The sequence below is a fragment of the Corvus cornix genome, chromosome 3, assembly GCF_000738735.6.
Source record: "Corvus cornix cornix isolate S_Up_H32 chromosome 3, ASM73873v5, whole genome shotgun sequence".
Lineage (NCBI taxonomy): Eukaryota > Metazoa > Chordata > Aves > Passeriformes > Corvidae > Corvus > Corvus cornix.
This window is the reverse complement of record NC_047056.1, coordinates 14,949,731-14,975,198: the sequence shown is the minus strand read 5'-3', so window position 1 is coordinate 14,975,198 and position 25,468 is coordinate 14,949,731. Positions and strand designations below refer to the sequence as shown.

At 40.4% G+C, this 25,468-nt stretch overlaps 2 protein-coding genes and 1 long non-coding RNA gene across 6 annotated transcripts; 2 read left to right on the top strand and 1 right to left on the bottom strand.

The window, feature by feature from the left end:
* The first annotated feature begins 639 nt into the window (after nucleotides 1–639).
* LOC109143819 lies at nucleotides 640–5,144 on the top strand. Its single transcript, XR_002044195.3, has 3 exons — nucleotides 640–724; nucleotides 3,404–3,613; nucleotides 4,523–5,144. It is a non-coding gene; the product is annotated as an uncharacterized LOC109143819 (long non-coding RNA).
* On the bottom strand, nucleotides 686–25,389 carry TRMT61B (tRNA methyltransferase 61B). 4 transcript variants are annotated; one of them, XM_010393744.3, is made up of 7 exons: nucleotides 24,760–25,389; nucleotides 24,569–24,671; nucleotides 20,733–20,923; nucleotides 19,438–19,529; nucleotides 18,802–19,037; nucleotides 18,132–18,212; nucleotides 17,831–17,948 (listed from the first exon to the last, which is right to left on the bottom strand). In XM_010393744.3, the coding sequence occupies exons 1-7, from the start codon at nucleotides 25,321–25,323 to the stop codon at nucleotides 17,905–17,907; spliced, it is 1,311 nt and encodes a 436-aa protein (XP_010392046.3). In that variant the 5' UTR covers nucleotides 25,324–25,389; the 3' UTR covers nucleotides 17,831–17,904. The 4 variants fall into 4 exon arrangements, with proteins under 4 accessions (XP_039425060.1, XP_010392046.3, XP_039425059.1 ...); XM_039569126.1 differs by lacking the exons at nucleotides 17,831–17,948; nucleotides 18,132–18,212; nucleotides 18,802–19,037 and adding exons at nucleotides 686–3,139; nucleotides 3,480–3,588; XM_039569125.1 differs by lacking the exon at nucleotides 17,831–17,948 and having other exon boundaries at nucleotides 18,120–18,262.
* On the top strand, nucleotides 11,422–17,732 carry SPDYA (speedy/RINGO cell cycle regulator family member A). Its single transcript, XM_010393522.4, has 6 exons — nucleotides 11,422–11,739; nucleotides 12,746–12,804; nucleotides 13,064–13,149; nucleotides 14,759–14,930; nucleotides 15,880–16,171; nucleotides 17,554–17,732. Exons 1-6 carry the CDS (start codon nucleotides 11,511–11,513, stop codon nucleotides 17,640–17,642), a joined length of 927 nt encoding a protein of 308 aa, XP_010391824.1. The 5' UTR covers nucleotides 11,422–11,510; the 3' UTR covers nucleotides 17,643–17,732.
* Nucleotides 25,390–25,468: the final 79 nt, after the last annotated feature.

Genomic DNA, 25,468 nt, shown 5'->3' with positions numbered 1-25,468 from the left:
GGGAAGCCGGGGAACAGCCGTCCCCGCTGTCGAGGGGAAAGTGTTAGTCATCACCGGGAGCTCCCGGGCGTGTTTGCCCTGTGACACACGGGCAGGGGGAGCAGTGCCCGCATCCCTCCCGGTTCGGGGCTTCCCGCGCCCGCCGCTGACCTTCGGAGCGCCGGGGAGGTTCCGAGGTCCCTGGCCTGGCCTGGTGGCCCCGGGCTCGTCCCTCGGGACAGGTGGGGGGGTGTTTCCACTCCCCTCTCGGCGAGCTGAGAGCAAGCGGGGAATACTCGCACTTTATAGTGAGCTTTGTTTGTATCCAGTGGTGCCGTATGAGCTAATTTTGATTAAAAATTAGCCGTGTGAGCTAATTTTAATTAAAAACCAGAACGCCTATCTGTATAGAATGAACCCTTTTGTAAGGATCTCTATTGGTTATGTGTTTTACTTTTATTTTCGGTTTTGGTTCCTTTCTAGAATACGTAGTACAAATCTCTACCTCAAGGTTGCTCTGAAGATTCGCTCGTGGTGCTGCAGTATCCTCATTTCCTCGCTCAGGAAAAAGTAGTCCTGAGTGCTTTGTCTCTGAGCAGCGCAGCTTTGTGGGATCCTACAAAATGGGAGGTAGTGCCAGAGCCCTGCCAGGTTGCCGAGGAGGAAACACGGGAAAGCTGGCTGCAGGCTTTAAGATGGCTTTCCAAAGTGTGAAAGCAATGCCAAAATGGAAGACAAAAGATAGGTATGGTACACTGGAAATGCTTTATGAACCTTGAATTTATTTATTCAGTTAAAAAATATGCATAGATCTTTCTAAAGATACTAGCACCCTAGAAAAACAAGTTATTTTAGTACAGGATAAAACCAGAATGACATTCTGCTCAAAGACATGAAGCTTCTTTTCACCAGTTCACTGTACAACAAAAACATGTTTCTGCTTCTGCACATGCAGACCTCAGTAAGTGAAACTGTTTGAAAACTTTGCATGATCGAAGCGAAAGTGCTGGTGAACTACCTTAGTGGTTTTGTCTCTGTGCACAGCTGTGTTTGTGTTGTACCTGGTTTTGTATGTTGTTTTTGTCTCCAGTGCCCTGCTGCTGTCTCAGATGGGTCCTAGTTAAAGGGACAGCTCTTTGGATTTGCTCTTGGTACAGCCTGAATCAGAGTTTTGCAGCATTTATCTTGATTCTTCTTGTGGTTTTGCATGGTTACTGATTGATAAGTGTATTCTTCTGATACACTTGTCAAAGATTCAAAATGAAAACTTGACCTAGCAATATGAAAACTTGGGAAGACTAAAGTCTCAAATACGGACTTCTCGCATCTCTTTCGTCAAGTGATGGCATTATCCAGAAAGATGAGTAGGATCATAAGCCAGAAATGCCTGCCTTACTATAAGCCTCTTATTTCATATTAATGTACAGGTTTGTTCAAAATGAGAAGAGCTATCTTGTCATTATCAAATTGCTAAGCTGACCTACGTGAGCCTTGATAATAAGGACTAATAAATTTTATGATGGACTTTTGCCTTTATTTTATTTATCTTTTTAATACATAAATGTAGAAAAACAGAACAGGCTTGGTACACGTAGTCCTCTTTCTTCTCCTGATCCTTGTTTTGTATAGGTAAAACTCTGTGCCTAGTTTTACAAATCCAAGCAGTCTTGAAATCTTGGAGAGGCTAATACTGAAAGTAGCCCTGCTTCTACGACCACCTTCAAATACCACATAGGTATCTTTGTTGTCAAAAAATAGACATAACCGTTAGTATCTAGGGGCTGAATGGTTTTAGGGTATTTGTGTGGCCTAGAGCCTCTCACAGTGTGTTTTGGCACTGTTGTGTTGTGACACATTGTGAAATGTGAGTTAGCACCAGCAGAAAGTGATAAGGTAACTCTGCTGAAAACGTAGGTGCATCATGCTGTTTTTTGTAGTCTAGCATTTAATTTGCCTCCAGTTTGCAGGAACGAATAAGGACCTCACTACCTGTGGTCTCATTAGATTTCCAAATGTGAAGAAATTATTGTTTAAACATTGCTCAGTACTTTTGAAGGAGAGTTGCTCTACATGATCCCATTCACCAGCAGGGCAATGGAAATGAGGACCATTCACAGCAGTGTTAAACTTACCCTCTTTCCCGGTTATTTTGAGGGCAGCTTCTCGGTACAATCAAAGCCAGTGAAGCAGACATGAGACTAAACAGATACAAGAGCCTGACTGTTGAAGTTTATTACACAGGTGCCTTGGTGTCTGGGGGGTTGGGAGGCAGTGTCTTTTTTGTACCTTTTGTGGTGCTTGTACCTCTTTGTGCCGAAATACGAGACCATATTCAATGGCTATTCTATATAAACTTTCCTCAGCACACAGCTCTAAAGGTAAGGCCTTGCATATTGGTTATAAACAGGATAATTTTATCAACTGTTGGAGATACCTCCTCTTATCAAATAGCTGACTGCTGATTAGGCAGTGCAGTGTAGGCTAGTTGTGGTTTACTCTTATTAAAGCATAATTACAGCTCAGATGAATTGTAATTTCAATGCTACGAGCACATTACTGGCTCTACTATATAGCAAAAAGTGTTGGTCACCAAACTCTACATACACGAAGTATGTAAACTTACCTTAGGAAAACTCATGTGATCTGTATTTTTCAACTTTTGCTCCCTAATTTACATCTGATCCAGATCTGTTTGGAGAATAAAGTATTAGTTCACTAAAATACTCAAGAGCCATTGACTTCAGTGGGAGATTTTTCTATTGACTCGAGTGAACTGTGAATCAGATCCAAGGAGATAAATCCAGCTCTTCGTGAAGTCAGTAAGAATTAGTGTGATACCAGGATATGATGTAAGGTCATTTCCAGGTGTTCACTAGAAGTTAGGTAAGTGGGTTTTGTGAAACTCCCCAGGCACAGAAAAGGGACAGAATCTGCTTTCAGAGAAAGTCGCGAGGATGTATGAGTCACTCCTGAAGTATCAGGAAACGATGCAAGGTGGGGCTGTGACATGCACTGTGGTCAGCAGATCAGAGAGATGAGTGGAGAGAGCGTGATCAATGCCACTGGGGTATTTGGCAATCTCGGTCTAACAGATTCTTCAGAGGCTGCAAACCTGATTGGTTTTGGGTGTACCCTCCTGAAGATAACCAAAGTCTCATCCCTAGAAAATAGGTCATGTATGATACCAAATCGTGAAACATAGTCTTATTAATCTTTTTCCAACAAAATTAACAACTTTTGAAAATTCATGATGGCTTTTAACTGGTTATGGCTGACAAAGATAGAAACAACCAGAAACACTGATGCTCAAAAGTGCCAACAGGTATTTTGGACAGCAGACATTGCTATATATATCATTATAGACTTGCTCAGGAACTTTGTATTAGGACAGCTTCAGAATGTTTGTATTCAATTTTTTTGTCAGACTTCATCATCTGCATAGAATGAAACCTTGAAAAAACTGTAGGAAGAGGACAATATTGAGGAATTATGTACAGTACCTTGTCCATGATGTGTTTCTGAAGATTCCATGTTGTCACAAATCGACCTATGCTGCTGCTCAAAGGACTGTAATAGAACTGGTGCTTCTGTATCTTTGATTTTTCCTGCCTGTTTGAAAACCACGAGAAAACAGGTAAGTCTTGTTACACTGATTTGAATAATGAGAACATTTGGAGTCCTGGACAACTTAAAAGTTTTGGCCATATGGAGGTGGTCAAGCATAGAGCCAATAAGAAAATAAACAAGCATTCACGTCTTTCTGCTAGGCTGTCTAACTGCTTCGAAACACTGTAAAAAACCCCCCAAAAAGGCTATTTTACATGTTTGGGTCTTTTTCGCCTGTTTCTAGATCATGTCTTTCTTTTTTTTTTTTTTTTAATAATAACACAGTGCTTGTCTGTTATGCACACTGAGGATGGAAATTAGTTCAGAGGCAGTGGCAACTTTCATAAAGCTTCAGAAGCCCACAGCTTGGGTCTCTATCAGCTTACTTTGAAAGTAAGAGTAGCTGCTAAGAGGTACAGGGCTGTTGGTTCAGAGATTCATAAAACTAGACAGGGTGTAGCCATGGGAGAGAAATGCTCATGCAATCAATGTATGTTCTATTTGTGTCTCTGAGGATTATAGAAACCAACCTGTCTGATATGTTGTGGCATCCTCACCTCTCTGCCAGGGCTTAGCCTTAACTCCAGAGGGTGGGGCCAGTAACAGGTTTGTCACCCTCATCTTTATGTACCTGAAAATGCATTTCCATGGCTCTAATACTGACAGCATTTTTAGAACATCCATCTATTGTCAGCATTCAACACTGCTTAAAATAAATAGCATTAGATGTAAAAACCGTAATAACTCCTCATCCAGACTACTGCACAGCAGCAAGGCAAACCTAATTTCATACTGTGCCAAATCCCTCAGGTTTCTAGGGTTTGGAAAGGGCTCAGAGGAAAACACGAGATCACAAGCTGTAGTAAAAGAAACTGTTTACATTTAAATTGTTTCAGTTTTGGCATCTAAGATACTTTATTTTTTTTCCCTCTTTTAGCCATTCTCTGTGAAAGAAGATACAGATGGAACTTCGTCAAAACACTTGTTGGAAACTGTTTGAGAGAGTCTTAAGTAGTTTTTAACATGCTTTATCGCGTGACAACATCTCTGGGCTGTAGGCAGAACTGAAGCAGATGGTTGTCCTGTCTCTCAGTGTGGTGTTATCAGAAGGCACATTGAGTACTTCTGTCATAAAACCTGCCGTTGAATTTGCTTGTGCTGGACTTGTACAGGTTGCTTGGGGGCCTAGTGAGGGTGTGGATTTACAGTTTGTCAGGTAACCCCCAGTAACACCCACGGACACGGCTGTACCTGGTAGCGAGCAGAAGCCATGTATTCCTCAACGAAAACAGGGTCACAGCCTGCACACAGGCAGTTTCCAGGCAGCAGTTAACATGCTGTAAATCCCCACCCACTCTTGCCTCACTCTAATTTGTGTGCATAGTCATACCCCAAGCAAAGGTGAATAAATACACCCATGAGCTGGGCAGAAAAATCTCATCCCACAAACACCGACACAACGGACAGCAGGGAGTGGGGTTAAAAGAGGTGGGCGTGCCATCAGCGTTTTGCTTTCTTTGTCCCTTGATGAAATAAATTGCTTTTGTGTTGTGACTATTTTCACAGTTCATGAGTTTCCCTTATTTTTTGTTAGCAATAGCTGTTACCAAAGTTCATCTGTTTCTCTTTGCACTTTAATTTACAGCCCTTGTACTAGTCATTTTATTGCTACAACCTCTGGGTGAGAGAACTTTTACAGCTTGTGATTACTGAACTTGGAGAAACAAGAAAGCTTTTTGACCTGTTGTGGTGTAATTATAGACCCCATTGCTTCTTGGGAGGGGCATTCAATGTTTAACAAACTGTGGCAATTCTAATTTAACTGTGTGGAGCCTGGACCATTGGATGCAAGTTAAAAAAAGTAAATCCTGGATTTTTTCCAGGTCATATTTGAACTTGTCTGGTTTTAGTCTCTCAAGGGCTGTCCTTGAAGTTCTGCCTTCCCACTACTGAACTTGACACTGCTCCTTTCTTAGCAGTATGAAAGCATGAGAGCCAAATTATTTGCATATGAAAACAATTTCCTCTTGCTTCAGAAATTACAGCTACACTACTTTTGATTAATCCTTTCATGAGGTGAGTTTTTTGAATGCCATATCATGCAAATACAGCTCTTGACAACAGAAAAACTGTCCTGTCTTAATTACCACTATTGTTTCATATTATAGGGGCTGTGGTCATGGACAAAGATTCAGTTGTGTTCAATCGTATAAAAACAGAGAATAAATAGACTCTGTGTTTGAAAGAGTTTGTGATCTGAATTATATGACCAGTAAACTTTGGAACTGGAAAACAAAGATGAGAAAGTTTTGGTAAAATTTACACATTTTTCCCTGTTATAGAATCATAAGCCAGCTAGCTAAAAGTTTGAAGGCTCCCACCTATTCTTTAGCCACTCAAACAGCTATTATTTTGGAAGCTTGCCTTCAGGAAAAGAATTAGGATGTTATTTTGAAAGCACCAATGTTTTTCTACTTTTGATGTCCATAGATAATAACATAAGATATATTTCCTGGATAATAGGTTCCTTAGATGTTTTGTAGTTTAGTGTATTAATGTGCATGTATACATTACATCAGTGAGGCAAAGCATTTGTGTTATATGCCAGATGGAACAAAACACATTTTAGCTAATGCCATTTCATAAAAATGATTTCTTAAGTCAAACTCTTGAAACTTTTTTGTTCAGCTACATTTTCACCTGGAAGATTTTCTAAGTCTGGGGTTTGTTAGATGTTTCTGAGAGGAAAGAGGAGAAAATGAAAAGGTGGAAAGTTCCCATTTCCCCGTGTGAATGTAGGCAATCCAGTCCCTCTGCGCATGCACAGGACATGGGCAGCGCCCTGGGCACGGTTGCACACCTCCTCCTTGTTCCTGCACCTGCCTCTCAGGAAGCCTGGTGCTCTTGTCATCTGGAACAAATGGCTCCAGGGCCGTGGAGGTAGAGAGGAGTCCTGTTTATTAGGGCTCTTTGCACAATTCAGCATGAAGAAACAGCGTGGGCACAACTGGGTAACAAATAGCCATGGTTATTAAATACTTGCAAATCCAAAATGCAATCTTCAGTGGCCAAAAAAAAGTTAGAATATGGTGGATGACGTCAGAAGGTTCAAAAAACACTTAAAGGAAAACAGTGCAGATCATCTCCTTTCCCTTTAATGTAAAATACACAGGGCTAGTTTTGAGTTACTGATGTTGAGAGATATTATTCATCTTTTGTGACATGATGGTGAAGACCTAATGTAGTCTATCTCATCTATTTATTTTTACAGAGAACTTGGAACTCTTCAGGTAAGACTCCTTTGTTTAATTTACAACCAGCACACAGGTGCCAATCCTTAAAAACCAGTCTTAAAAGCTCCCCTGTCTGCTTTGAATTAGTTGAGTTCATACAGGATATATCAGTCTATTTACAGTAGGAATGAACAAGTTCAAACTTATGTCCCAGGCCCTTTATGGAGATTTGTTGCTGCAGAGTGCTTGGCTGTTTCAAAGTATGCAGGAGAAGCATGTTTAAACATGCACTGTGTTTGCTGGTGGCCTCCACTTTCGATTACTGGTTGCTCTATTAGTCTAGTTGCTACACTTCTTGTACACTGCATAATTTCCAAATAATTTTTTCCTTCTAGCTCCTGAATTTCTCAGCACCTGTGAACAACTACAGCTGTTTTGGGACTTATTAGAAAACACTGCAGTGTGCTCAGACGTTCCTTTCAAGTAAACAGAACTGGAAACAATTTTCCTGCCCATTCATCCATCAGCGACATACACTTAAGTGGCACTGAACCATTTTTAATTTTAATCATACAGTAACATTTGTCAAAAGCAAGGATTTAACTGCAAGGTACCTTTCCAGTATCCTTGCTTACTACCCCCAGCAGCAAACTGGTAAGCCAGATCTTCAGTGTGTTATGCTTAGTCCTAGTCCAGGCACCATGATGCCCTAATAATTTATTTCACACAACTCATCTAAATTCTTACTCTCTCTTCCCACATATAAAACAGGTTTCCGGTGCAACCGCATATAAAAACCTGGATTCAGGTGGTTCATCTGTTCCTCTTTGACTTTAATTTACTCCTGTGACTTGCTACACCCTTTACTCTGAAAGAATTAACCTCACGTCCAAAGTTGGCTTTTTAGATGCTTGTTTCAGTTTCGCTATGGGTCTTTAGGAATGGAGCTCTCAATCCATGAGCATTTCATTTAGAATGTATTTGATCAAGAAGCCAGGTTTCCCCAGCAGGGTCAGCAGTCATGTCTACAGAGAAGAGAGACTTTTTTCCTATTTCACGCTCTGCAGGAAGTAGGAGAATTGAAAAATACATATTTTATTCTGGTAAATGATCTGTATTTAAAAGAATCAATGGTGGTTCTTATGACTTTGTTTGAAAAGAAATACCAGGTGTTTTGCCTATGGTATTTTATCTTTCTTAGGCGAAAAAAAAGTTCACTGGAAAGGCTATCAAAGGCATCTCAAAAATATCAAAATCTGAACAAGAAGTACATATATCCTAAATGTAATTTATTAAAATATTATCCCTGTGCTTTTCTTCAGTGATGCTTCTTAATCTATCTGTAAACAACTTATTCACTGAAAAAATTTGTCCTTTTTCCATTTAAAGGAAATAAACTGCTCTACAGCTGCCTTTTGGGACCAAATTCTGGATAGTTATATAACTACATATCTCATATAATGGAGTTCCAGTGCATATATGGAATTATTTTTTTTTTTTTTCCCAGAAATAAGATTTTGTAAGAATCCCGGGTCTTTCAAGCCCAGGTCTTAATAATTTTATACATATAAACCTTATATAAAAATAAAAACTATATACACATATTTATACAAAAATAAAACCAAAAATGATGTATAAATTTGTACATTAAAAATGTAATTTCGAACTGTGATTACCTAAAAAGATGAATAATGGCTAAACCGAGTTAATGTCCACCTACAGGAAGGGTTAGGAAAGAGGTACAACGTGAAACCCCGTGTATTCTGCTGGACAAATGCTGCATTGTCTCGGTTCAAACTGCTGGTGGTGAAACAGCGCTCCCTGATGTCCAGCGAGCGACTTGGAAGTCCAAAAGCTACATTCTTCCTGATATTCTTGGATGAATTGTTCAACAACCTTCTGAAAATTGTAGTTAATAAAAAGCAAAGAACCAGTTAATTCCACTATCTCATGGAGAGGGCTTAGAGTCAGGTAAAGTTCTGTTTCCTTATTGTCACTGGGTTCAGGCATCAACCTTTCCATGTTGATGTTTTTCCATAATGTTTCTAAGTTGAATCCTTGAGTCATCCCCATCTCAATCCTACCTCAGGCTGCAGAGAGCTTTAAGGAAAGAAAGGTAGAGTTGCAGACATCCTCACAGCTTTCTCACAAGTTCAGTTTCCTCAAGAGTCTTATCCAATGTTATGCAACAGGTCTGAATCAGAGCAGAGACCTGAGTCCTGGCAGGTTGGGGACAGTACACTGGGGGAAGAGTCACAATACCTGTTCAATAACTTGATTGTGACAGATTTTTGAGTGAAAAAAAAAATTCTTTTAATACTTCGTTGTAGAAACACCAGCCCAAAAATGATTTTAAAAGGGGGAGACCTACAGGAAGCTCTGTGTGGGTAACGATCGACATTGTAAGTCACTTTTTATTGATGTAAAAGTGTAAAGAATAAGGAAGCACGCATGTCACAATTATTGCAGCTTCATGTTTTGCAATAGGGAAAAAAAAAGAAATTTTTTTCCTGGTCTTAAAGATTTAGATGGTTATGTGGAAGTTTCTGTAACCTGCCCTTCCTCTGTTTTTCACAGTTATCAAATGAGCAGTAGTAATGATGAGTGCTTTGAATTCTTCAGATGAAAAGTAATACACAAAAAAAGAGAACAATTAATGCAGGGTAACTCACTGTGAATATGTGTCCAAGAAGAGAGAACCTCAAAGAAACAGACTTTTGCCCTGCTGGTGTATTTGGTATTATCTCCACCCTGCTGCCAAGTTTTCTGATTTCAGCCTGTTCCATACAGAGATGTTGTTAGTTGATACATTCACCACTTGGTATGTTTTTATCTCTTCCTGATCAGAAACTTGGCATGATATTTCCCTGAATATGCCCACTGACTCAGAGCACCTAAATAATCTAGCAAATTATTAATAAAAGATGAGGAAGGTGTAAATTCTCATTACCATAACAAATGAGGCCAGTTACACTTTAATTGACCTGCACAGGGGGAAACAATGAAAATGAATGTATGTCTTGCCATCTTCCTAGGGTAAACCTTTAGCTCTTATAAAGAGCTTTTCTTATAAGAAAAGGCAACAGTAAGATTTCACACTGAATCTTATTGGCAAAGGGATTTTTTTTTCATTCTTGTTATTACATTTCAATAGACTGCCTTAGACTAATTGCATACTACTACCTGCATTAATTGCCTCTGTGGAAAGGTAGCAGCAGGGTATCCTGCACCTCTGTGTTTAATGATTTTTAGAGTCAGGTATCCCTTCTCCTTCGTCCTATGTCTCCTGGGGAGATGTTTATCATCCTGGGGAGATGTTTTAATCATAGAATCATAGAATGGTTTGGGTTTGAAGGGACCTTAAAGATCATCTCGTTCCAACCCCGGCCATGCGCAGGGAGGGACACCTCCCACTAGACCAGGTTGCTCAGAGCCCCATCCAACCTGGCCTTGAACACTTCCAGGAATGGGGCATCCACAGCTTCTCTGGGCAACCTGTGCCAGTGCCTCACCATCCTCACAGTAAAGAATTTCTGCCTAATATCTAACCTAAGCCTATTCTTAAGTTGGATCCCTTCCCCCTTATCCTGTCACTACATCCTCTTGTAAAAAGCCAAGGAAGGAAGGAAGCAAGGTTTTGTAATGCTGTTGGGCAGCCGAGAGACCCAAGGCAGGCTTGAGACGGGCTCGTCAGGGGAAGACGGGCGAGGCCGCCATGCCCGGGGCCCGCCGTGCCCCGCTCCCATTGGCTACCGGGCCCTGGGCGGCAACGAAGGGGCGGGAGCAGAGCGCTCCCCGCCGCCCGATTGGCTGGGGCGGCTGCGCCGCGCACGCCGATTGGCTGCGAGAGACGCCACTCGACGTGTGGAGGCGTGAGGGGGAGGCCGCTGAGGGAGGCGGGAAGGGGCGGGCACGGGCGGCTTTGGGCTTTGCCGCAGGGAGCCAAAATTACAGCCACGCCTGAGGGGCCTTTCGTGTTTGTGCGGCAGCCACCTAAGAGCTGGGGAGCCAGATAGGCTGCTGTGAGCCAGCCTCAAACAGCCCCCTGCGGAGAGACCTACTGAAGACGTAAATACATTTAATCCCGCCAAAAAATACCCTTCCTCACTCTCCATTTGGCACCCCCTTAAATTTTGCGGTTACAAACACCACAGGTATGTTTTCTTGGTTGTGCCTTCAGGGTATGTCCAACTTGAGGGATAAGTTTAATTCCCAATGGCAATTAGGAGCTCAAGACTTGATTTTAATGTTATGTGGTTCAATCACAGTTCTGCTGCGTTAATTCCATTACTATTCCTTTTAAAAAAAGACACAATCACAAATTGGAGGGGAAGTTTTTTGGTAGATCTAAATGTGTGGAGCTACAAGGACCTGACAAACAGCAACCTTTTCTGGAAAGGCTCTTTTCCCATTTTCCAAAGTTGACCGGAAAAAGAAAAATTGAAGGCTCCTTCTACTACGGAAAAAAGAAAAGCTTTATAAAATTAGAACTAAATCAAAGAACTCTACGTGGCTGTCTTAGGGCACAAGACTTAAGATAATCAGTACTGATAAAATTAATTTTCCATCGCCTGACGTACAAACTGTACTGAAACGTTTCATGTGAACAAAAGAAATGTACTAGTGCTCAAACTGACCATTTTTGTAGTTAATTTCTTCTTATTTTTTTAACAGGAACCTTTGCTTAACGAAATGAAACACAATCTGGTGTGTCAGACACCTCCCACTGTCACTGTTCATGTAAAATCGAGTGCATCCAGATCACATCAGCAAAAAAAACTTACTAGACTAAAGAGACCTGCTTTTAAAGACCATCAAGAAAATTGTGAGAAAGGGGTTCCTAGTCAGAAATATAAATGTCCAAAGGGACCATGTCTAGTTATTCAGCGTCAGGAAATGACAGCTTTCTTTAAATTATTTGGTACGTTATAATGTGAGATATGAATGCATTGACCAAACAGAATGTTTTCTAAGCTCAGTAATTTTGAGAGTGCTTTTTATATTGAAACTAATGGCAATTCTTTATCAAAACATTTTGTTGTTATATTTCCGTATATAAATATTTAATGCTTAAGTTAAGGGCTACCAAACTGATGAAAAGTATCTCTTTTAAATTACAAATGAAACCAAGGTGGTTTGCTACTTTTTATGATAATTTTTCTTCCTATTTTCTCTTATATTTCAACAAATACTTGTAAAACAATGTGCATCTTGTTTTACACGAGGCTTAAAAAAAGGACACCTTGTCTCTTTAACATGTTACTTACTGTGGGAATAAACTTCTGGGGGGAGAAGTGGAACGGGAGACAATCTAAGGAGTTGGAGCATCTCTTTATTTGTGTGTCTTTCATATAAAGTTTTGTATTTATTTGCTTTAGCAAAGACGTTAAGTAATAGTGGAAGATTACAGCTGGTTTTTATTTGACCCTTAAATACAGAAGTGAATGAGAGAGAGTTCGTGGTAGTTACGGTACATGGTCATGGACAGTGAAGCACTGACCAAAAATAAGCAAGTATTGCCCTATAAAGGCTGCCAGGTAATCAAGGTGCAGGATCTCAGCAGTCTGTAGTTCCTCTGAAATAATGGTGTGCTATCACTTGGAAGCATGTAATGCGGGAAGAAATTATGCAAATAGAAAAAAATAGTGACATATTTTTCACTTTTGCTTGCTGTTACTGAGAATGGATGAAATGCAGTCACCAGATTTCCCACCTTGCCTTTCTGGTAGTTTTTTTTTCTTTTGCCACGTAAGTTTTTTTCACAACTGACCTCTCCTACTGCCCGCAATTTCTCTGTTCTCTACTGGTGGCTCTAGCTTCTTTTCTTTTATTTGGTTTAATGAAAGACCATCTGTTATTTATTTATAAATACCTTCTAACATAAACAGTTTTGGTGTTTGAAATGCTACAGCTTTCTCTTGTTACAGATGACGATCTAATCCAAGACTTCCTTTGGATGGACTGTTGCTGTGAAGTTGCTGACAAGGTAAGTGTATTTCCTTCTTAGTTAATACAACATACACTGAGTGAGAAATCTGCCTTTAATTACTTGATACTTTAATGCAAATACAGAACGTAATTTTTTTTCTAATGGTTTCACATGGAAGTTTCAAGAAACTTAATTCATACTTTCCTCATTGTTAAAAATGATGAAAATATCTTGGTGCCAGATAAATGTGTGAATCAATTTAGGAAATACTATACCTAAATAACACATTCATACCTCATTTTACATTTTAAAACAGTATCTCTTGGCAATGACTTTCGTTTATTTCAAGAGAGCTAACTTCACACCAAGTGAGCATACCAGAATCAATTTCTTTGTTGCTCTGTAAGTACTTTAAAATTATCTGGTTTTATTAGAATAAACTTTGCATTATTTCTTTATGACACTGATAATTATGATATGTGATGAGACTTCCTTGAGGTAGTATCTAAACAACCTGATCTAGGGGATGGCATCCCTCGGGATGGCAGGGGGGCTGGAACTAGGTGGTCTTTAAAGTCCATTCCAACCCAAACCATTCTGTGGTTCTATGATAATCTACATACTATGAATAAATAATGCAGATTCAACATTTTTCCTGTGATGGAACAAGCTTGAGCAGCAGACAGGGGATGCTTGCATTGCTGTAGTGATACACAGAGTGGCATTCTGCCTACCAAACTCAATCTGGGAGCTTTTTAAGCATTATGAGAAATATATGCAGGACAATACACAGCAACACATCTGTGGCTCACAGGTGCTCTTACAGACCCTATTTCGTATCTTTGCCAGCCTTTAAGTCATTTGTACCAAAACATTTCAAGCATGATAGGCACCTCAGGAATATCTTTTTATTAAAGTTTCTGTCAACATGATTTAAATCAACTGTAAAAACATTGCTAGAGAATTTCTGAGAACTTTTTTGAACAGTTGTAAAATGCCTGTACTTTAAAACAGTGGTGGAATCAGTAATCCATCTTTACCAGGCCTACGTAATCCCTCTGTATTTGGCTATACCTACAGAGGGTTCTGCATTTTCTTTCACAGTGTTATGGTGCTACGGTCCTATTTTTTGGTAGTATCACTTTTCAGGTGCTCTGATTTGCACACTAGTGCAGGGGCAAAGTGGCTGTTCCTTCTGCTGTCACTGGTACTGTGGGTGACCTCCACAGAGCATGGAGGAGGGAGCCCTCTGACTCCACTGAAGGGGAAAAAGCCAGGCCAGAACAGTGAAAGGGGACAAAGGGTCTGGTGAGACTGGGACTAGAGAGAATACTGGGGTCAGGAGAAAGTGAGGAAACTGGGGAGGAGACTAAAAGTCTTAATTTTTTCAAGTGTGATTGTCAGGAGTTTAGTATCAGGTGGATCCAGAGGAAGTAAATATTTTCCTGTTGTCTGAGAAAACAATCCAAAACTAAAAGTAATAGATAGTGAAGGAAGGGAGGAATAGAGACATTAAAAAAAGTCATTTAAGGTTCTCACTTATAACTGAAGGTAGACCTGTATTTAGTTGTTTGCTCCTAATTTAATATGAGCAATGTAATTTTCCAAGAATAGCTAAAATCCATAAAGTAAAAAATGTAAAGTTTAAGATTTCATGGGATAGTTTTAAAGAATCAATGAGAAACTGTTCATTTTAGTTCTAAGGTTTCTTGCCAGCTTGGAGCAAGATGTCAGGATATGCTAGTTCTTGCTTATCTACCAATTTAGGAAACTCTAGGGTAAAGCAATTTTTATAAAAGCTTGGGTTTTTTTACCCAAAGGATGCACATGGAACTAATTAAGAAAATACTGTATTCCAGAGAGAAGGCTGTATTTTGTTAGTGTTTTTTCCTCACAATACTAGAAAAAAGAACCACTGCATTATGTCTGTTATTTTATATTAGAAATCATTCTAATATAGTAGTTTAAGATTTAAAAATATTTACAAACATAAACATATATATATTTGAAGGTATCTGGCAAACACAGTTGAAGAAGACAATGAAGAAGCAAAGTATGACATTTTCCCATGGGCTTTGGGCAAGGCCTGGAGAAAGCTCTTCCCTGATTTCTTAAAGTTAAGAGATCAGCTATGGAGTAGAATTGACTACAGGGCTATTGTAAGCAGACGCTGCTGTGAAGAGGTAGGGAGGTAGATTTAATATTGTAGATGCTGAAATCTCAACAATTAACACCAGCTAGCAATTTAGCTCTGTACAAGTTCTTCCCTAAAGTAAACAGACAATCCATGGGAAAGAAAAGATGCTGCTAGAATGTAATGGTCCATTTATCCTCCATGATATTTCTTCCTTCTCCATTTAAAATACATTGTTTGAAACCATGTTTTTTAAGTAAACTAGAATATTTTATATTGCACTACTGTTAAAAGTAAGTTTCTATTGGCTAGAATCTGCTTTATGCAAATACTTTTTATTTAAAATCTACTTTGATTTGTTTCACTTCATCCACTTCAGAAATAATTTTGCATGCTTTACAATTTATAAGGAAAAAATTCCTCATTTTTCCTCATTCCTCACTTTTCAGGTGAAATGTGTATCTGGAAAAGCCCATGTCATGTTCTAAGTAAATAATGTTTACTTCCAAATGGTGGAAAAGAAAATCTCTTTTACTCTAGAGGCCCATTTCTGGGGATGGGATTAGATGCTATGGGAAAAGCACAAGGAACAAGACGAGTGCAGGATGCTTTTCTTTGCATACCTTCCCAGCTTCCCACTGGTATGCAACTTCCCACTCCCATTATTTCCCTGATGATGAACACTGTTGGCTGATGTTTAGTAGCTGGCCAAAGACACTATCTTGTGTCCAACATACCAAGCACAAGCTAGTGTTTGTGATGACTCTTGTGAACATACAGGGCTGTGAGCTGGGATGTTTCCACACCTGACTGGTACCAGGATTACTTACTCCTGCCAAAGGGAGCAAACTTTGTAGTGGGATAGTATGAGACAGATAAGAGATGATGCCCATTTCAGCTACGTTAATTCCCTGCCATACACTAATTGGATCTCTTGTTTTCAGCTGTAAGTTTTCTCATTATTCTTCCACTTCCTGATCGCATGGCTGTTCCCATAGGTGATGGCTATTGCTCCCACACATTACATATGGCAGCGAGAGCGCTCTGTGCACCACAGTGGAGCTCTGAGGAATTACGACGATGAAGTCCAGCTGCCCCGAGGCCCCAGTGCTACTCCTACCGACTGCCTGCTCTGTGGTAAGAAAGGCAGATTTGTACGACTTGGATTATCATCTTCCTCCTCCTCTACTGACACCTTGGAGATGATGGAATTACATTCATCCCAGAAATCGAAAGACACCTTCTCAGCTGAAAAAATGTTCATCGACTCTCCTTCTTATAAAGCCCAAGGTATGGTTTAATATTGCAAATAATTTTCCATTAGTTTATATATGGCGCAAATACACCCTACAAGTGCTGCAGGGACTGCTCTGTCCCTCCCTATTACACATGCAGTTGCCTTGGCAGAACTGTGCTTTTACTCTCATTGATTCATTTTCATATACTGTATTCTTGACTTCCTGGAAGCACCAACTGCTTTACATTGAGTCTCTTCACATTACCTTCATCTACTACAGTAGATTTTGGGTTACATTCCAGTCTATTTAGGCATTTATTGCTATTCTTGCATTATAAATGAAATTGAGAGTCCTGTCTGGAACAATAAAAATACCACTGTGTGTTAAGTGAGTTAAAGTGCTCTTGCTGAGAGCATGTTTTGAGAAATGGCAGGATGCTCAGCTGTGGTATGAGTTTGGACATAGGTTAAATCACAATTCCCATTTTCCTCTAAGTGTATCTCATTTGCTGACAATATATACAACTGTTGTAATACTGGTATACGAGTAGAAAACAAGAGTTTATGTGAAAATTGTTTATATAATTGTATCTTTGCCCATTAAACTACTCAAAATAGCATCCTCAGCCTTTGTATTAGAGGCCTCTGTTACATACAGCAGCTATGGGGCAAAACCATTATTAAATTTATTACTAAAATTGAAACACACTTGTGATGCAAACTTCCTGGGGCATCTGTATAAGGCCTCAGCTCTGCAAAGATACTCTCACGAACTTAACCAGTGCGGAGTTCCTAGTATACTTATTTAATACAAGGGTAGTTATAGCTCTGTATGTTTTCTTTGCATATGTTCTCATTAATATCCAAATTTTCACTATTCTAGTAGGATTGTTACTGCTTTTGACAGCTTTAATACAACTGTGATTCTCAAGAGATCCCTCAATTTTGAAAAATTTGGCATTTGAATATTTCCTGAGATACAAAACAAGTCAGGTGTTTACAAAACATAACTTAAAAATTTAATGTGTTAAACATTACCACTTCCTCAGGTGAGACCCAAAATGACTTAAAATTGTTTTTACTTGAGAGATCTTGCTTCTTGTCTCTGACAAGGGTCAGAAAAAACTGTTTTCTCCAACTGTTTGAGAATACTTGATATAAAGCAAAGTTCACAAATAACCAGGCAACTTGCAGCATGAGTGCTGGAAGGGAAGCAAAGCTGTGCCTGTCAACTATTTCGATCTTGAAATAAGCACAGCTTTATCAACTGAAGACATTCAGTGAACTTCAGAATCTCGTAAAGTTATGCTTTAAGAACATTGTTCTTAAAGAAACCTATAGTAACCAGTTGGAAGCCAGTGAAGTACTCATTTCAAAGGGCAGCCTTTGATCCCGCAAGGTCTTACTACACTTTTTTCCTTATTTTTTCTGGTAGACTGTCAGAGCCTGTCCAGCAAAAGGCAACCATGTAGCACCCTGAACCAAGATAAATCCATGGATTGGTTTACAAGCAATGGAGAATGAAATACACCTGATAAGACAGAAGCAGATACTGTGACTTGCAGGACAATCTGGGCTGCATCACACCACCAGATGTGATGATACACTTAAAATTTCTCCCTTTACATAGTGGGGTAATGATTGGTGTTTTAAACTTGATGCGAGGTAGATATCAGAGCAGTCGTTACTTAAAAGTTACACAACTTGCAAAATGTAGCATCTACTTTGTAATGTTTTATTTTGTTCTGATACAATATTCAAATTAGCAGCTAGGGAGGCAGCATCATCAAGAAAGCAGTGGTCGAAACTTTCTCAGCTTGGTAAGGAATGCTAATTAAAAAACAAAAAGTTACTACTTTAGCATTTCAATATACAAGGATTGTTTTATTATTATAAATTTTATGATTTCATGATATAGGAACATATCAAATGCTAGTACAAAAAAAAACAAGTATTTTTTTAAAATAAAAATACCACAAAACATTCAAGATAAACATTTTCCAAGTGTCTCACCTGAATGAGCTTCCTGACAGTGGGATGGTCGGGCAATGTAAGGCACTGAGTGGTTTGCTGTAGCAGCATCACAAAGTGATTCTGTGAGAAGGACATTTTTTTTTTTTACTTCGTTCCCACAACTTTAAGACCTACATGGAGACTAGAGTTGACAATGTGCATGGAATATTTTTCTCTGACATATTTTCTTTTTTTTGTTGTCACCTATCAGTATATTCAGAACTCTTTGCTCTAGTATGCATTTTACAGATCTATACTGTAAATATATATATGGCATCATTTTTGGATTTGCCAGAACAGCATAATTTTAAAACAGAGCATGCTGGCACCGTTTCTCCTAAAGAATCCTTAAGTCCATCAGCATCCTCAAAAGCAGCTATAGGATGAGTATAAAGAACTGAATTTTATTAAAAACCAAAAATTTGAAAACAGTAGTAGAAGGGCAGTCATTCTTTATTGCAGATTGCAATTTATTTTCTATTTAGCCCAGATTTTTAATAAGATATTTAAACTTAAATAACAATTAATAGTCTTTTTTAAACCTGACAAGGCCTAGGGCTGTCCAAAACCTTGCCTATTCTCAGCTGACCTAAGAAAAAATACTGCCTCTTCCTATACCAGATTATCAAAGTGCAGTAATAGGGTATCTCAGTAGCAGTAAAGTTCTTACCATTGTATTTGCTTTCTTTAAGAACTGCTTGATCCTGAATATGGATTTCTTCGTACTCATTTTGAGGGGGTTCTTCAATATTTTCTTGAGTTTCCACCATTTGGCTTGATTTGCAATGCTTGATTTTAGCAGGGAGTACTGACCAGCTTCTGTGAGTTACCTCAATTATCCTTTCACACAAGAAAGGAAGCTTGCAGCTCCGAATTCTGTCTAAAAGGTCAATAACCTGTGTGATGCTTTTGAAGAAATGCAAAGGATAAAGGAGCACTTTCAAGACTCAAATCACACAGTCTCAGTTATACTGACTTCAGCACATTCTTTACCTTTGAGGTTAAGCAAGTCCTTCAGTTTTAGGGTAAAGGAGCAACCTGACTACTGCACTGGAGAACAGGGCAGTTACTTTGAGGATGTCATGAAATGCAAACTTTGGGAGTGAGAACATTCCCCAGGCACATGCCAAATGATTTGGCCAAGTGTAATTTATACTGAGTGTGACTCCTCAAAAAAAGTTACATGGGGAAAAAACCCAACTTTGTTAACCATTTCATTAATGCTGGATGTGTATTTCAGAAGATGCTTGGTTTTGTACCAAGGCCAGGTAATGCCTGAATAAAGGTGCCAGAAGTAAATACTTACTTTGCTAAGTACACAGCACACACCCCACCTTGCTTCAGGCTTGGGTATACAACAGGCAGAGCACACTGAGGGTTCAGCATATCCAGAACTACCTGCAAGAGAAAGACAATGTTTACTGGGAAAACATATGTACATCTATCAATGTAACATACAACAATGCTTGGGGGAAAATAAAGGTTATGGAAAAGAGATGCATACAACAGCAGCATGTCATCATCAACCAGTTTAATATACTCCCTCTCAAAACCTGAGGTGCACACTTACACAAAATGAAGTCCTCTCTACTTCCAAATGAATTTCTATTAAAACAGCAAGTAGCATTTGACCAACTAGGTAGGTTACTAGGAAGTTAAACCTCCTAGTAATTAAATCCCATAATCCTAACAGTAATAAAAACTTTTAGTAAATGTAGTCTTCTAACACACTTGAATACCTATCTCTCAAATATGAAAAAAAGATTGTTCAAACACATAAAAAGAGCATATTATGGTCTCAATGTCAAACCTGCTGTTTGTTTCAAGATAAAAAAAAACCTTCTGTCTTTGGCACTTTATCCATCTTCTGCTAGGAAGCTATTCAGATTGTAAAAAAACGGGATAAGCAATACCTGATCCTTCCTGCAGGACTGTTACTTAAAACGTTTCTTGAAAGGGTATTTTTGTGCTATGTATTATATTTCTTCACTTGCAGCATTTAAAAAATTGCTATTTGTTTAAAGCATTTAGTAACTAAGTAGTTTTAAGTAGTTTGTCTTCTTTACAGGGAAGAGTGGTTGACATCCAGCTATTTTCCCCAGCATGTCTTCCTTTAGGAAATTTGGATACAAAGAAGCAGGACAGGAGAGCCAGCAATAGCATTCTTTAAATTATGGTGTAGTTACATTGTGCATTCTATATAGCTGATAGCAATGTGGTCACATAGTTACATTTTTAATAAGGTTATGTAGTCTTCTGAAATTTCATGCTTGAAATATGTACCTCATAGTTATAAAAATATCAGTTTCTCAAAAATACAAAAAAGTGAGTTGGTGTTTGCTTACAAGACAGCAGTGATTAATTGTAATATTTCTATAGTATGGCTTTATCACTCTTTCATTTGAGAACCTGTAACTGAAGCCTTGAAAATATTTGTATCTGACAAAAAAATTACAATGTTTCTTTCACTGAGGAGGACCTGATTGTTATTTCTCATGTTACACTAGATATGGGAATCCTGTTGTGAGTATGAGCTCTAGAGGTTTTCATTTACAGAGAAAAGACACATGTCAAAGAGGGGAATTGTCTGGATTTACTTACTGCATCAAGTGTTACAGATTTCATATCTGCAGCAGCTGTTGAAATGTCTTTAAGAATGAACTCCACGTTATCTGGCCACTCATCCATGTGTCCTATTTCCCATGCAGAACGCCAGTGCCTGTAATTCTTCTTAGCTAAACTATGATGATCATCTCTGATTTCATAACTTAGAACACGACCTTTGGGCCCAACTGAAAACAAACAAAAGACACTCCACTCACCACTTGACACTTGTTATAAAGACTTGAGAAACACAAACAAAAAAGCAAAAAGCATAGTCTATAACTTAAGTACAACTTTCCATCTCCACTTAAGGAAATGATCACATATGAAACAGTGACAATCTATGTTTTCTTTATGTTTAAAACAAACACATGCAGAAAAAGTGCCGTGTTAGTTCTTTCACAGACAGAAATCCATCAACGCACAGATGAAATAAAGTGTAGTTACAGTAGTACAGACTGTTCCTGAGATGTTCTCCTGACGTTGCTCCTGCAGCAAAAGACAAGTTGAGCATTTGTGGCCCCAGATCCTTCTGCCAGAGCAACAAGAGGTACCAGATGAGAATGCTGCACCAATGCTCACAGGCTAAGAAAACCCCCAGACCTGCTCACTGATGTCAGCCCCACAGACAAGTTTTCTGGTGTACTCTTTGATTTACACAGGTTTGTGTAATTTTCCTGTTATTGTCTGCAACAGTAATAAATTATTAAGTCTGAAGTTACTATTCTGAAATGTACCAGTGTACAATGTTTCTCATAAAGGAAGTATTTCTAGGCTGTCCAGGCAGACAGCAGGGTGTGCACTGCTGTATTATTCTATATTTGTATTACTCCAATTCCTCAAGCCTGTCCCACCGCTCACTTTTCTCTCCTTGCTGATTTGGAATGGGTGCAGGCAGCTTTCAGGAAGCAGCAGCTCCCTGGATCAGGTTCTGTGCCTTTCTAAGCCATTTCAGTTTGAAGTCACCAGGCTCGTTTCCTCACCTATGTGATCCCACTGCAAATCCATTCAGCTAACTGAATAAAAGAAGGGATGATCAGACAAAGGCCAAAAACACCTTGTAAGAACAGGAAGGTTTCAGCATATTGCCTTTGATCACCTGAAACAGTTGTAGAATCACAGTGCCAGCTCTTTATTACTTCAGATTATCAGTTTAGACACATCAGAAAAATAAAGTTCTTCTCACTAGGGGGTCAGTCTTACCCCCACTCATTCAAAGTAATTCCTACTTCTTGAAACTGCTTTTTTTAAAAATAAGAACAAAGTGAAATATCTAGACAAAACTTCATTACTGTGAAGCTACAGTATGTCAAGTTTGCATACATTGTATTTTCCAGTTCTCAAAGATCTTAAAGACATGGCAAATGCCACTCTCTTAACCTTATCCTGTTGCATGTCAGTAGTTTCTAGGAATGATTAAAGAAATAATGGAAAAGAAAACATGAAATGAGTAATAATTAAGAAAAGACATGAATGAAATCTGTTAAATCAATGAGAATTTTGGAAATTAAATAACTCCGTGGACATTGGTAAGGTGTCCACTAGACTTGAATTCCAGCATTTACCCATGTAGCAGCTGTTTTCCTTGTTGGGTATCACTGGTGCGTATTTAATGGTGGAAAAGCAGCCACTATTAGGAAACAGCAAAACAAATCTATTCATTTCTGTGTCAGCACCAAAGTGTGTTCAGCTGTGGCTAAAACTGTCTGTATTTGGTGCCGATTTAAATTCAACACATTTGAAAACAGCAATGCAATTTCATACCTTTTTCCCACTCCTCAAAACAGAACTGATGTGGCACACAACAACTGCATTCTTCCCATGGATAGGGTTAACACAAGCCTGGTAATGCCAATGATTTTGCCAACTTGGCCCATTTACAGCTAAATTAAAGTGATTAGAAAAAAACTGTTGGACAAGACTGAAAAAATGAGAGGAATAATTGGCAAGTTCAGGTGTGCTTGTATGAAATGGCCACAGTAGACTGAATATCTAAGGCAGGAAAATCAGTTGCTGCATTTAGCAAGAGCTAACTTTTGCCTTAGCCAGTAGCAGGCATTCTATCTCTTTGTTTCGGGTCTGCATGTAGGGCAAGATGGGGAAAGCTAATGACTCTTACTTTCTCTAAATGGAAAGAGAAGTGCTGGTGTTTATCTTCTGCTTCATCAGCTTCTAGCTCCTACAGCAGCGATGGTTGCTTTGAGGATAATCCCATGCTAGCTTCAAATCCCAATGGAACTAAAAAACCCCAAAAAGTAGTTTATTTCAGAAAGATGATCAGAAGAAACCCAGGAATAGCAGGAGGGGGCAGAAAGAGGGAGAGGGAGCAGAGGTGCAAGGGCTGACCTTGCAACTTGGGCCCAACATATCAAGACCAGGTGCGCTGAGTGATCTTGGGGCAGTGTTTAATGGCTGATCAAACACAAGCATCTTCAACCAGATCAGTGTGCCAGGTGTGGGTTACAGGTAAAACAAGGACTAAGAAGAACAAACTGCTTTGTTCATCCCGGAAAAGGACCCTCCAGGTTCCCCTTGCTGCTGCTTACATGCCCTCACCAATTTTAAGTTCCTGATAGATCTCAGCACTCTATCCTGTACCATTCCTAGTTCCTCAGCAGTTGGATCTAGCACCCCAGAGCATGGTTGGATCAATGGCTCTGGTAACGTACTTGCTGTATACTGAATTTCCTCAGAAAACTCACACTTCTAAAAAGCCTTGTATTGTTACCCTGGAGCACATGCCAAGGGACAGTAGGTATCCAGCACAGCTCCACAGGAGAGTAAGAACTAGTTCTAAGGCTATTCAGTGGTCTTGAACAAAAAGAGCAGCTTCTTTGCTGAGTTTGGCTCCCTCACATCACCTCCCACAGACACGTGGCTGGCTGTAAGTGGGAGCAGAAATGCTCTGTTTTGAATTGCTGGAGGGTACTGAGCAAATCCACAAAGGCAGATCAAACTGTAAACATTTTAGAGACAGCATAGTCTACAATGTGGTCTTAATGATCATTGGGATGTAGTAAAAAAAGAAATGCTAGTTTCACTGAAGCTCAGGTACAGTTACTCTGACAGTGGGATGCCCTCAAACACTGACTTTGAACATGTCTTCAGGACATGCAACTTGTGCTTTTCTGCTCTATCAATCAAGATGAGCAGTGATTAAGTTCTTGTCTTTACCCTCCCAAGTCCTTTAATACTGCAAACAATGGTAACAGGTTTGTTTCCTTTTCTTAAGGAATTTGTTCTACCAGGAGCCCATAAATCAGATTATTCTGAAGTATGGTCCACTTACTGGATGCCTACAAACAAGATGAGTTTTAAGGGTGGTTTCACTCTCACTCACATGGCTGAGTGCAAAGGCTCTCTATCTTTCAGGGCATGGAGACCTTGATCAAATGAGGCTGGCTGTAACATGATAAACAACAGTGTGTCTCCTCATAAGCATTTTCACTGGTACCCAGCAACTGGATTATTCATGTGACGCATCAAGATGAGGAAAAAACAAACCGAGAAAAGCAAGAGATTGGACAGAGAGCCAAATAGGGTTAAGCAAAAGCCAACAATAATGATGACTGAAACTCGGCTTTCTGCAGGGCCTTCGGTAACCATTTACACTATGGCCCTCTAAGCACAGTCAAAGTGGTTTGCAGTCCCTGTGCTGACATAACTCTGCTTCAAGTCAACAAACTACACATGAACATGTGAACTGCAGCAAAGCTTTTATGAGCTGAGTACTAAGGACTACGAGAACCGTAAGTATCTGAGCGAAAAAAAAAAAAAGCAAGCTGTGATAAGGAAATAAATAAATTCTGTGTTTTCTAAAGCCAAGTTCTCACCTGCTCTTGACAGAAACAAGCTCATAGCACCAGACCCGCTGCCCGTTTCCAACACGGTGTCTCCCGGGTGGATATCCGTCATCGTTAATATAGCGCTTATGTCCTGCGAGCGAGAAAAACACGGCACGTTACTATTCGCGAAAAATTAAAGGCGAGATTCGGCCAGCGACCTCCCAGTCACCAGCCGGTACCTTGGGGTAGGCGATGGTGGGTCCCCGAGGCATGAGCAGCACGTACTCCTCCAGCGAGGGCCGCCTCAGCAGCAGCCGCGTCCCACCCGACGTGCGCAGCACCTGCCCGGGCAGCTGCCCGATGATGTCGCGGTGGGGCAGGACGCCGCCGGGGCTACTCAGCACCGCCTCCGCCGCCAGCCGGCACAGCAGCTTCAGCGTCGTGTTGTGCTTCCTCCGCACCTCCGCCAGCGCCAGCTCCCCGGCGCGGAAAGAGCCGGGACGCGGAGACACCGCCTCAACCAGCGCTTGACGAGGGGCGGCCACCTCCACCTCCTCCTCCTCAGGGGGAGCCTGAGGCGGCGCTGCCGCGCACCGCGCCACCGCCGCCGCTTCTTCGGGCGGCAGCAGCCGCCTCACCCGCTCCAGCGGCGACAGCGATGTCCCCCACGCCCGCCTCCGGGGCCTCCCGTCAGCAGGAAAAGAAGAGGAAGAGGAAGAGGAGGAGGAGGAGGAGGAGGAGGAGGAGGAAGAAGAGGAGGAGGAGGAGGCGGCAGCCCGCCGCAGCGCGCGCCAGGCCCTCATGGAGCAGCCGGAGGCGCGAAGAGGGGAGGGGCCGCGGCTCGCGCGCTCCAACGGTCGCCCCGCGCGCCTGCGCCGCCCGCCCCGATGACGCCGCACGGCGTCATCGGGGCGGGCGGCGCAGGCGCGCGGGGCGAGCACGCGGGCG